The 13656-nt window shown below is 42.6% G+C and overlaps 1 protein-coding gene across 2 annotated transcripts in view; it reads right to left on the bottom strand.

Annotated features, from left to right (window-relative positions):
* The window catches only part of LOC309714133 (sodium channel protein type 3 subunit alpha-like), a 279618-nt gene that overhangs the window by 40684 nt on the left and 225278 nt on the right, over positions 1–13656 (bottom strand). For both annotated transcript variants that reach the window (XM_082546328.1, XM_082546327.1), the window contains exon 23: positions 11960–12083. In XM_082546328.1, coding sequence (XP_082402454.1) covers positions 11960–12083 — 124 coding nt within the window. The remainder of the gene's footprint in view (positions 1–11959; positions 12084–13656) is intronic.

A 13656-nucleotide genomic window follows, 5' to 3' on the forward strand; every position in this document is an offset into this window, starting at 1 on the left:
TGGCATCAGATGTAAGTACAACTCCTCCGGTTTCGTATGCAAAAAAAATTATTGCGCTAGCTCACGTGGTTGCAGTGCTACCGGGATTTAAAAAATAGTTGTGCAAAACAGAGCGTGCCCGCTCTGACCGGCTTTGAAGGGTTATAAGTGCAACCAAAAACCTCCTTGCATTCTATTTGGCTGATAGCAAGTTGCTGAAGTCATCTGTAGCTTGCTTGGAAGATGCCAGCTTGTTTGCAAACCCTGGGATTCTCAGGCAAATTCTGTAGTTCTGTTTCCTTCAAACGTATTATTATAGGAAACAATGCAAGCTTTTGGGTACAGTTTAAAAAAATGAAGTAAACCGATTTTCAGTTAACACCAGTTGATGATTTAAGAACTGTCAGTGAATTTTTCTGATAAAAATTTTTTTTTATTTGTTTCAACTGCACCAGAATTCTTTTTCAATGACTGAAATTTAGACTTAAACAAAAAGGAAAATCTGCAAATATAAAGAGAACTATATATTTGGATTTAAGCCATTTATATGGAAGAGGAATAACTGTGGCCCAAGAGTGGAGCCCTGATGAACACCAAACTTTTACTGTGCTTTTACAGAAAGGCAGCTCAACTCTATCATTGTTTCATTTTAGTTGTTAAGACTTAATGCCTTCAACTTTAAGGCACCCCAGTACTGCCATCAAGATGAGCCGTAATAAATATGTAGTCACATGTCACTTTATGTACAGTAAGTGAAAACATTTTCTCCTGGTTTCATGGTTGTTTCCTATAACAAACAGAATGAAAAAAATCACAAGCTGCTCTTCACTCTGCTGATTGCCGCGTTCGCCTGCCTGTAATTAGAGCTCTGATTACCCCGGCTTTCTGTCTCCATGGCTACTAATAGGCTTTTCTCCAATATGTCAGTCGGATAATCCAATGAAAACAAGTGAACAGTAATCCGACACTTAATCAGCCCACTTGGCAAGAGTTATTATCTGTGCGCGTGTGTGCATTAGGAAACCCCCTCTGCTTGTACTGACTGCAGTCTTAATAAACACATTTGCTGCTATAAACTCTTACTGAATGTCTCATTACATCACCTGTTGGTCAACCTGACGCCTCCTTCGTTACTCTCGATCTCTGCTGTGCACACCATTGATCCGTTATTGAACGCTACTGAGAAAACGCTCCTGAATGATCTCCTGCCAGGTGATTGCATTTGATCCTTGTTGCCTCCACATAAATGTCACAATCTCAACACACACACACACACACACACACACACACACACACACACACACACACCTATACTATATCAGCAGAAATTCTAGAAAGTTCAAATGTGAATATTCTTCCAAAAGGTGTCTGATGGGCGAGTGAGTGAGCTGACATCATCAGCCTCAGCTCCCTACGCTCTGCATACTACGTTCGTCTTCATATATAAAACTAATGTCACATTTAAAATAAAATAAAGGTTAATAAACAGTCGGGCGAGTAGTAAAGTCAACTAAGTAAAGACATAAAGAGCAGAGGCTGTGAAGGTGCTGGAGGATGCCCATGACCATGCATTTACAATAATTATACACTTAATAACCTTTTATTTTCTTTAGTTTCTCCTTGTAATAGATCCTGTACTTATCCCCTTTGTCAATGAATTATATATACCTTCACGGGGTCACTTCATTAGGTACAGCTTGTGCTTTAATACCTCATAACTTTCTCAGGGATTCATAATATATTCTGATTCTGATACAGATTAAGTAAAGCTGCTGATGGACGTAAATCAACTAAAGGCTTCAGTCGGCTGCAGGAAAGTTTCACATTTCAAACTGAACCCTTGTAATTTGAAGATGTGAGGAGGAAAGTGGTTCAAAAAATGAATAATGTGATCAAAATGACTAAATATTTAAACAAGAACTGCAGTTTTGGGTCTGTTTAATAGTAGATGTCCACAGTGATTTACCTCTGGTGGGTGAAAGGTTCAGTACATGCTGTCCTCAGCATCTCGGCTCACATTAGGAGGAAGCGTTTAAATGATCAAGACAAAGCGCTAAAAGATCCATGCGACAGTGTGACAGAGGAGGCGGCGGCATGTTCGCGCCTTGCTCAGGGGCCCTTCAGCAGCCACCTTGTGTCGGCTCATACCTGAGACCTTTCAGTTAGAGGAGCAGCAAACGCTGCTGCTGCCGCCTCTGCAGGCATCACACGCTGCCCACCGAGGCAGAAACACACTCGCATATTCTGTCTCAATCGTGTGTCGCGTGGCATCAAAACATTAACCAATGAGCTGGCATTTAGAGGACTAATGAGGCAGCTAATCTAACGTTCACTGTTAGTACAGATGTGTCTGTCTGTGTGTTTGTGTGTGAGCGGGAGAGAGTGAGTCCGACTTGAATCAGTGAATGTCTGTGTTTATATCTTCAGTGGAGCTGATACATTTTCTGCATTCATGTTAAATGATGACCTGCTGTGTGCACACCTGTAAAGCACATATATGTACATTGTGTGTGTGTGTGTGTGTGTGTGTGTGTGTGTGTGTGTGTGTGTGTGTGTGTGGAGATAAGAGTGAGTGAATGTTTGTGCCAGGACATCAGAGCCTGTTCGTGTGTGTCGGCTCTGGGCCCGGGGAAAATACTGAAACTACAGCAGCAACCTGGAGACGACTGAAAGCAACCAAACCTGCTCTGATGTGGGTCTCTTTTTCCACCAAGAGCCCCCAAAAGACTTCACTTTGCACATTTTACTTTTAATTTGATGACAATGATGGAAGCAAAACATAAAGCCAGAGGGAGACTGGTAGTAAATGCAGTAAAATAAAACCACTGAGCAATCTCATGAAGAACACGCACTGAGAGAAATGTGGTGGAGAGAGATATAACGTGCTAAAAGTCACCATCCTGACTACACTACACAGCAGCAGGAACCGAGTGACCTAACGGGCAGGACCCTGAAGGATTTGATGTATATCAGATATTATGACATCTTTGTGTTACCTAGCAACCACTCTATATGGGCTAAAATGGGCCATCACATCATATTAATTTCATGTCAATAAAAAAAATCAGAATCTGAACTAAACAAAAAGGCAGAACAACATTTAAAACCTGATTCTGTGATGGGGTCAGGAATGCTTCCAGAAATCCCTGTCTGGGAACACAGCTCACCATCCCATCCACACACGCAGGTTAACGCGTCATTGTGCAGAGAAGAAAGGACATGGGAACGCGATCCAGAAACACTGCTGTCAAAAAGGTGGACGGCACATCCTCTGAACTAAAGAGAAGAGAGGGGCCATCCGACTTGTTATCAGCGCTCAGTTCAAAAGCCCGAATCTCTGATTGGATGGGAGTGTAAGGAATTAGCAGGCTGCACATCTGGAAAGGCAACAGATCCTCTCAGATCCTTCAGTGAGGGCTTGCATATGTCAGCAAGACGATGCTAAACTGCACAATGCAACTACTCACACAGCACAGTGTCATACAGTACTACAAGAGTCTGGGAGCTGAATTGGCCTCAAATTTTCCTCTTTTCTTGCATTATTGCATTAAATTGTAAAGCAGGACCGCACAATGTTTATTATGAAGTGCATTAAGTATAGGATTACTTTGAGTTTGCTGGGTTTGTTTCGCTCAGGCAGATTGTTGTGATATGTTCAACTTTAACCTTTTCAAAGCTGTTTCGAGGATGTAAGTCATCTTTAATATATCTCATGTAATGTATGTCAGGTGATCATGTAAGTCGATTCACACTTGAGCAGAAGGAGGAGATTCTGTTTTCAGTGTGTGCTTTAAAAAAGCGAACACGCGACCTTTATCAGCTCCCGCAGATAAACACTGACCCTTTCATCCCACTTGCAACTGCACACATGTGAACTTCCTCTCAGAAAGTGTGAGTGTTGCTTCAGAGCTCAGGTCTCACAGGGTCAAGTACATCTTTTGGAGCTGTCTTCCCCTCACTGAATGCTCGGGTAATTATTTCCCCTTTAAAGCAGAAATAAAGAGGCCTTTGTTTGGTTTGATCAGGTAAAAGCAGGAAATGTGAAAGCGAACCGATGACCTTCATTCATCTGAGGAGGTTCTTTATGCTGCCGTTCTCCGGCTCGTTAGCGCTACTCGCTGAGCTTTCCCCGTTCGACCGACCTTTCTTCCCGCCTGATGAATAATTAGCGGCAGGGGAGCGTCGCCATTCAGGCCGACACACACACTCTGTCTTCCTGACAGCTAGAGGGAGCAGCAGGGAGGCACGCTGCTTTTTGTGCTTTGTAATCACAGCATGGAGGAACACACACATATACCACATGTATATAAATATATACAAAGACATGAAGACGCACAGAAACAATTCTTCAAAGCTGACACTGCAGCGCTGTGAGGATTAAAAACACTGCTCCAGCATTTGCATGTTAGCAAGAAAAGTTTGAATCTGTGCGATTTTAATGTTCTCAAAGAGGCTGAACCTTCCTTCTTCTTATTTATCTTTCCTCATATGTCTTTTTACTCTTTACTCACTGTTGTCATGTGTACATTCAAACCCAGGATTAATAGTAAAACTACAGAACACATCAAGTCCATCAGGTAATATTTCACATGACTTCTTCCTGTTTTTTAAAGTAATGCAGTACGTTAAACACTGAGTTCCTAAAGAAAGTAATTTGTTACGCTACTTGTGGCATTAACACTCCAGTCCCGATCATCACTAAAGTGGCCTGAAAGTTAGTTAGTTAGTGCTCTAATATAACTTAACAATATGACACTTAAGCTACAGACCCACACACCAACACAAAACTTTGTCCTAATGACGACCCACATACAATCTTTCTATTAGTTTTTTTGTATGAACACAAAGCACAAAGGAAACAACAAAACCAGCACAAAGACACTTCAAAGCCATCACTTTGTGGTTGCTCGTTTTCCTTTTGTTTGCTTTGTTCATTTGTCTCTTTTAATTCTATTTTTTTTATACTTTTTCAACATGTTCAAAATAAAGATTCAATCAATCAATCAATCAATCAATCACCATGGTGATTCTACTATAAAAACACGAACAGGTTACAAACCTTTGGGCCCGACTGCCCATCACTGTTACCTTTGTTACCTTTGTTTCAGGTGTAAGATCGCTCTGCTAGCTTAGCATTAGCTCGTCCGTGTGCAGATGCTCGCAAAGAGCTGAAGTTGTGTTAGCGGCACGATGCGGCGGTTTCTGTCCTGGACAGTTTCCACTTTACCATCACGCTCTCGTCCTTTTGTGCAACAAAAATAAAAGTAATGAAGATAAATAAGCTCCTCAAAAGCTGTATCGGCGTAACGCTCCAGCATTTCCCTCCTGCCAGCATGCAAACTGAAACGAGCTGACTGCAGCACAGAAAGAAAAGCACGTTTGTTTGATGTGTCTCTCCCATTTCTATCTGCCCAGCCTCTGTAACGCAAGTAACGACATAATGGTAACTGAAAAACGTAATGTGATTACAATAGCGTAATCACACCCTGACCATGTGTGATGAGTTGTGAGAAGATCAGGATGGAGATCTGTTTACAATAAATCCATATAAAGCTGTTACGAGTGGGGACCGCCTGACCGTGGGTTTAAACGTGGGGCAGCGTGGAGATGTTAAAACACTCCCGAGACTCTGCCTTTGTCCTGAACATCCAGATGGCCACACACACACACACACACACACACACACACACACACACACACACACACACACACACACACACACACACACACACACACACACACAGCAAAGTAAACTGCTTCCTCCTCGTATTCATATACACACACAGCTGGTGCCTGCCTGCTGCTGTTAGTCATTTTCCTGGCCTACTTCTGCAGCAGCTGGCCGAGTCGCCGGAACCACTGCTCCCCTCACACACACACACACACACACACACACACACACACACACACACAGCAGCACATAGCTGTGTCAGCATACTGGTGGTACTGGTCCAGTGTGTAAAGGGACTGTGAGCTGAGTCAGGAGGGAAGCCAGGCGGCAACAGCGGCAGCACGCCGGAGGTCGAAATCTGTTTCTCTATCCAAAAATCTGTTGATGTCAGTAAGGTCAAAAGGTCAACAGGTCAAACACCACCATCATCATCATCATCTTTCCTTCTGGGCCTTTCTGTCCTCGCTTCCTGTTCCTCTCTCTTCTGTTTTCCTTTCGTCTCACTTGTTCTCTTGAGCTTTTTTTTTCATTCTAATTAGCAGCTCTTTCTTCTTTTTCTCTCGCACATTTTATCCTCATCTTCACCCTTCCGATCTTCATCATCACATCTTCTGTATCAGCCAGAACAACATTTTTTTCCAAGAGGTACGGAGAGTGAGGTTCATACCGTCAAGGTCCGCTTTGTTTTGCACTTTCTCTCACTTCCTTTTGTCTCTTTTCACATCTTATTCATTTGTTTTTAATCTCCTCTCGTCTATAGCTTCTTATCATGCACCCGCTTGCCGGCGACCCATCGAGGGTCAGGGAGGTGAAAATATCTCGATGACTCTTCTTGTTAAAACCGATTGGAGAGGAGAGTCAGTGGCAACGCATGGCCCGCCAGGTCACTCAGAGTAACACGTGGTCTCAAACTCAACCAACTTAGAGTTAGTTTCCAGCCCTTTTAATACAGTTTTGTCTGTGTGGAGCTCTGTAGCATTAGACCTAAACAAAAGCTAACCTCAGATGGGTCGACAGTAAGAGGCTTGTTCTCTCACAGAATTTTTTCTCCTCCCTTTCTGTTTTTCAGCCACTCTTCCCTTCATCTCCTCTCTGTTCAGTTTCTTCTTCTTATTGGTTTCATGTTCTCCTTCTTTGATTTTCCTCTTTCCCTTTTTCATCAGTATTTAACACAGACACACAGGTGACAGGACTGCAGCATAAAGAAGGACTTTCGTTCGTGTTCATCTCTCTGCTGTCGCTGCTCCAGCGGCTGATCCGAGTCCAGCCGGTGACAAACGTCTGCCTGCTGTGAAGGACTCTGCTGAATCAGGAAGAAGCGGGTGGCGTGTTGGGACATTCGCGATGGACGCATCAATCTTCTAAATGAATCAAAGCTAATACAACATCTGCTGTTTGGCAGCCGCTTTCATACAAAGCACCGCTCGCTGGGAACGGGCCCCGCTTTGGTTTAACACTGGAAAGTGATGGAGAGTGAGCCTCTGCAAAATATGATCCAGTACCGAGCGACACCAGGGTCAGAATTAGCAATATCAAGAGCCTTTCTTCTATTGTGTCACAGTGAATTATGTTTATTATGTATGGAAGGCCAACCCGTTCTCACTCCCAAAGCGTAACATTTTACGCTAGGTGACAAATCGTCACCATATTACGCTTTCGGCTACCCACCACGTTCCTAAATGACGACCTCGGAAAAAAGAGGACATATGAGAACCGTCTGGACTGAATCTATACATGTTCGCTCTTTTTCTTCAAATCACTTAGAAACACGCTATTTAACATCATTAAAGACCTGGTTAAGGTCAGGAATAAGGTTATGGTTAGGGCTAGGGATAAGGTTAGGTTTAGGGCTGGAATACAGGGCTGGAACGTCTATTACCGCGGGAGTGTCATTCACTGGATTCCAGCCATAACCCGCCGCGTACCATAAGAACGCCGAAGGTCTCCTTTCGCGTTCCTCAGGAACGCCGCGGGACGTGACAAAACGTCGACATGTTACGCCTCGGGAGTGAGAACGCTCTGGGAAGGCTTTCATGTCCATGTGCTATATGGTTAGTGCTCAATTGTGTGGCAGTACAGTCTCATGTCCAGTGCTTCTGGCATGCAGGGTGTCTTTACTGGGTAGTATTTAAGCTGTAAAACCTATTTCCTTCCTGTGGGGAATCATAATATGTGGGCCATTCGTGCATTGCACTGTTTCATTCGGTAACCAACAGTGTAAAAGTCAAACTGTTTCTGTTGATCTTAAAGGCTAACCATTGTGCTTTTTGAACTCTACCAGAGTGGCTTTGCATAAGTCATAGTTCATAATAATCCTTGTTTACCGTACACTAGACCTTGGTACAGCCTCTCAGTTCACTCTGAAGGGGAGGGGGAGGTAAAAATGGTGCCTGAAACACACTCCTTTAAGCCCGCTTCACTCTTATTGGCTCTCCTTTAAATAGAAAGTTTGAAGAGCTGGTGAGTGTGGCTTCTGTATTGCTTTCACAGCCTGAAATGACCATATTAGACATATTAAAGGTTATCAAATGGCAGTCGATGTGGGTGAAGAATAAAGCCAGTGTGGAAGTAACTGTAGTCTCACAGACTTCCATGTCAAAATGTCCAAGAGTACAGCAGACATAAACATGTTTACAGCCTGCTATGAAGAACGGTTTGGCCTCTGTGGCTAATTTCAGCCAGTTTTTCATAACAGATTCAATTCAGGCTCAAGGTTAAGGGCTTGTCTGTGCAGTAATTGTACTAGCAGATGGTACAAAAAGCCTGTGCTTCAGTTTCAGTGAGTTAAATTCAAGGATTTTAGCAGTCTGTTACGTAGCACTAATGCAGGTATTGGCAACTTCACACTTTGGACACAGAGCTTTGGTAGTAGCAAGTCAAAATTGTGGCAGCCAAAATGCTGACCCCTTGGCTATGTCCATCCTGGCCATGTTTAACAAGAGCATCCAACACTGTAACGGCACACATGACAGAAAACATAGTCTTGGAAAGAGTCTCTTGGCAAAATCCAGTCCAATTTATGAAGTAGCATTTATTTGTATTCTTAATTATCTATTAACAAACTGATAAATAGACACAAAAGTAGATACTTTTTTTGTAAGCATGGGGCTTGCATTGTTATAATCTACAGTTTGTCTAATTGCTCTGAATCATTCAAGATGTTTGTCACTTGTAAACACTGCATGTTACACGATGGAGTCTCACTAATGAATTCTCTGCAGGTGTTCCACAGAGAGGGTTTTCCAGCTGGCTGGCCTGATTCTTTCTGAGCCTCTTCCCACTGTAACCTCACATTACCTCCCAAAGCCAAATACAGACATAAAGGTTTAACTGAAAAGCTTGACAAAATTAAATTAGTTATCGATGCATTTTGAGTCATTTTACCAACATGTGCAAACCATCCCCCCGACAGCTCATGTGTCTCTTTTGTGGCATGCTGGCTTTGCTGAACTGTGTCTAAGACAAATCTGTGTGTTCCAGGAGGAAACCGGCTGAGTCAGGAGGGAAACAAGGTGTTTGCTTTTCACCTGGGTTAGTCCGTACAGGATCATAAATCTCGTTGTGAAAGTATTGGGGCAAGTGGGTGGCGGGATGGGCTTGTGGTTAGTGGAACCATTATGTGACTGCAGGGATGCATCTCCACTCCCAGCAAGTCAGAGGCTTTGTACTTTAAACCAAGCTCGTGACCAAAAGGGCAGCAATAGATGAACATGTCCAGATTCTACCATCATTTTGGGAAATACGTGAACTAAACCAGATGGGAGTGCACTTAATTGAATGTATAAGTACTACCACAACAAAGAAAAATAGCTAAACACGTCTCTAATCAAATTAAGTTGCATTCATATCTGCATAATACAAAAGATGCTTTCACTGGAACTTGAAACCACAAAAAAGATCCATGCAGATTCAATTTAAAGTGAACTGTGTATCGTGGTTTTCATGTGGATGCAGCCACCCAAACTTTACAACAACAGCTAAACGACTCATGGAACATGACATTAATCATAGCCAACGAGCTGCCCCCCATACTTTCAAAACCCCAATCTAATCAAGAATCCACGAGACTTTCTGGAACTGGTTGTGCCGTGGAGGCCGTTCGGTTACGTAAGCCCTGAAGCACGTGGTTGCCACTGTTGCTTCTCAGTGGTTGGATCCTGGGACTTATTGTGAAAAGTTCGCACCTTCTATGTGTGCTTGCATGGGTTTCCTTGGGGAGCTCTGGTCTCTCCTCCCATCAAAAACTTGCCTCATTCACCTGTGACGGTGCTCTTGACTACAGTACTGGCTTACAGCTGCAGATGGTCCCCAGGCTTTGCAGTTCTGAAATCTCAGGATGGATTAAATGCAGGGAATGAGTTTCCCTATTGGGATCAATAAAACAGATCTTATCTCAGAGGATCCAATTCTAATGCTGAAGTGCCCCACAGGACACCCCCACAGATCCTATGTGTACAGGCCGATGGCAGTACAATCTGTGGAATGCATTTTAAATGCTGCATCAATAGTGTCACTCTCATAATCTGACTCATTAAACTTTTAGTGTACAGCAAAACAAAAGAACTGGACTATGTAGCTGTATCACAAAAAGCAAAAAGCTTGGAGGCTTTTCCACATCAAAGCTTAAATTATCTCAGCTTTTACTTTGAAAATATGTATTCAATTCCTATAACTACCCCAGGACATTTATTTTGAAAGTCAGGCACTGCACGTCTTTGTGCATTGGTTTGCAGCGTTGTTTCAGAGAGCAGCAAAGGCAAGGATGATGTTTGACCTCAGGTTATTTGACTGATGACCATCTGTCCCGCTGTAGCTCCTATAAATCACAGCTACTCTCTTCTTTTGCTCTGATAATGACCTGCTCCGCCTTATCTTTCTTATCTCGGTACAACGTTGTGTAAAGTGCATGTGAAGAAAATGAAATCTGGCAATATGCAAATGAACAGCTGTGTGTCATCTGCATACAGACAGAAATAAATGTGCCTGAAGTTCTGCAGCTACCGTTAGAACATAATACATCATATTTCACCTCCGCTCTCCATGAGCTTGCCCTTCATTGGCTGATGTTAGCCCAATAAAACTCCAGTGTTCCCCCAGTCTCTCTTGCTCCCCTGTGCCTCTGCATCATTGCCACACTAGCCTGCGCCGAACGGGGTCTAAGACAAATCTCTGCGCTCCAGGAGGAAACCGGCTGAGTCAGGAAGGAAACAAGGTGTTTGCTTTTCACCTGGGTTAGTCAGAACAGGATCATAAATCTCTTGCTGAAAGTTTTGGGGCAAGTGGGAGGTGTGGGCGGGCTCTCATGGTGAGTGAAACCACGAGAGTCTGAAAGGATACAGCTCCACAGCTTCAACAGATCCTGAGATACAGAAATGTAATGATTGTACTGGTGAAGACCAGTATGGTGGTAGAATTACAACTTGATATGAAAGCTGGATTAAAACATGGAAAAAGAAGGAACTGAAGAAATCCGCTTAATGAAGTGAAACGGTAAAGTACACTGTTTTAGAAACTAAGACGATGGAAAACAATCTTGTGAATGTGCATCATGGTGGAGCTGCAGTAAGGATGTGGTTTTGGGAATGTTGTAACAAGTTACAAATTACTCTGGTAAAAATGTAACAAACGATGTAGCTTTCGAACTATTCCATTAAAATAAAGATACATTTGATTGCTTTATTTGGTTAACTATTGATTAACTGTTGATTTCTCAGGTTTGACATTGAGCTTTAACACTACTGGTACTTGTATCGATACCACCACATTCACAGCACAATATAGGCATTCTGTCCAAAGACATGGTCTCGGTGTGGTTATCGCACACACAGGTTGCTTACTGGAATGTGCGGTGATTTGATGAGATGGAGCTAAACAGAAGAACCCCTCAAAAGCAACAGAGGGATAAAAAACACTCCCACTCTTATAGATGCTGAACATCTATAAGGAACATAATGACTGGGGTTAACAGTGACCGGGATGGCGTCATCACCTATGAAGATTTAGACCCCAGAGGGTTAATTAAATACAATAATTCTTTCAGCAGATTTAGTCGTTTTTGACATCGGAGTTGTTGAAGTTTAAAGATAATGAATAAAGGCTGACAAGGACAAAAAAAATCTGTGGATGGGGAGATTAAGGAAGTTATTCTTTGCAGTATTACTTTTCCAACAGGGAGGCATCCATGGACATGCTGCCAGTCCATCTCAGGGACACAACACATGCTCAAATGCACAGCAGCAGCCAATCAAAATCATCCTTTAAATTAGGGCGCTTGTCTTTAATTGTGTGTGTGTCTGTGTGTGTGCTTACTATCTGGGAAACAGTTGTCAGGGTCCATCGCCTCTTCAGCCATCTCTGAGTACTCATCCTCTTCCTCTCCAGGCTTCCTCAGGTCCACCGTGCTGCCCTCTGATAGGCTGATGTCGTCTTTCGGCTGAATAAAACAAAAACAAACAACCAGTCATGGACTCATCACCTTCACCACATCGACCTGAGACTGGTTAATATCACCTACTCACGATTAAAATGAATAAATAAATAAAGAAGAATAGAAAACGCCTGCACAGATTAGGTGAGGGTGGGTTGGAAAGCAGCTTGCAGATGCAACAACTACTGTAGGAAGGTTAAAGACAATTATGTAACCTGCCCTATACTGGAGCTACCACTTGAATGCATGCAGAAGGGTACCAGCTAACAGGATTGAGCTTAACTCTGCGTCTTGCCTGAACTAATGTTATCTAATGCTAACAGTCAGTTTAACTCTGAGTGAAAGTATTCATTAGTGCCAATCATAGCACTAATGTGAGCAATCAATACACGTCAGCTGTTTTTAAATTATTCTTCTATTTTGTATTTATGAAAACAAAAATCATTCTGACTCAGAGTGTTTAAGCCAAACCACTAAAGGCTAATCAGTCTGAACATGCTGCCAACTGATAGGTCAAAAAGTGAGGTTTTTCAGTTGCTATTTAATATTTTCTCATTAACAGTATAAAAATGGCTGTAGTGGTTAGAACAGACCTGTTATGAAGAGTCAAGCTGAGTGTTTTCACTTTGACAACTGAGGTTAGGAACAGATTTTGAAACCACACACAATCCTGGTTACTCTTCCTTCTGACTCTTAGATTGACTTTAATTAACAAAACTGAGTTAATGTTGTATTAATTATGACTCAAAACTAGTGACTGAACCCATCAATCCAGTAGGAGTTCCCCTACTGAAGGAACGGGAAAAGAAAGATGAGTCTTCTACAGGTCGCCCCCTGTTGGCCATTAAAGAAGGTTAACGGTACTTCCACGCTGGCTCAGTGTTGTCATGCTTGTGAACTGAGGCATGCGCCAAAATCAATCGCTTTTCTAATCATATTCCAGCCCTGAAGCTGGATCAGATCTATCATTAACTATAAATACTTACAGGGGTGTGCTGATATCACAGTTAATGCTAACAGTGACCAACGCAACAACCATAACCACAACATAACACAACAAATACACTGTAACAGATTTAACCTCATAAAAAAGAAAAATTCTAGTGTGTAAATGATTTACGCAAGTCACCAAACTTTTAATCAAAGTCCTTGAAACCAGTGCTGACTATCAGCAGCCTCTTATTCTCATTCTCTGTTGTTATGTCCACCTATCCATCCACCCAAACCTCCTCCCTGCCTTTAAGGCTTTTAAATAACTCCACTTTAGCTCCAACCGGTGTTGTCATTTCTCTGTAATAAAGGAACACATTTCAGAGTGTGTTTTTAATAGTCCCTGGGCAACAATGGAGCTCTAACACACACACATACACACACACACACACACACACACACACACACACACACACACACACACACACACACACACACATACACACACACACACACACACACACACACACACGCACACACACACACACACACACACACTTGACATTTTCATCTGTTGACAATAAGAAATCACATCTCCAGTAAAGTAAGGCTTCCTGCTCGCATCTGAATTTGTTTTACTATGAGCGCT

Source organism: Aulonocara stuartgranti (assembly GCF_965226115.1).
Source record: "Aulonocara stuartgranti genome assembly, chromosome: 9".
NCBI lineage: Eukaryota > Metazoa > Chordata > Actinopteri > Cichliformes > Cichlidae > Aulonocara > Aulonocara stuartgranti.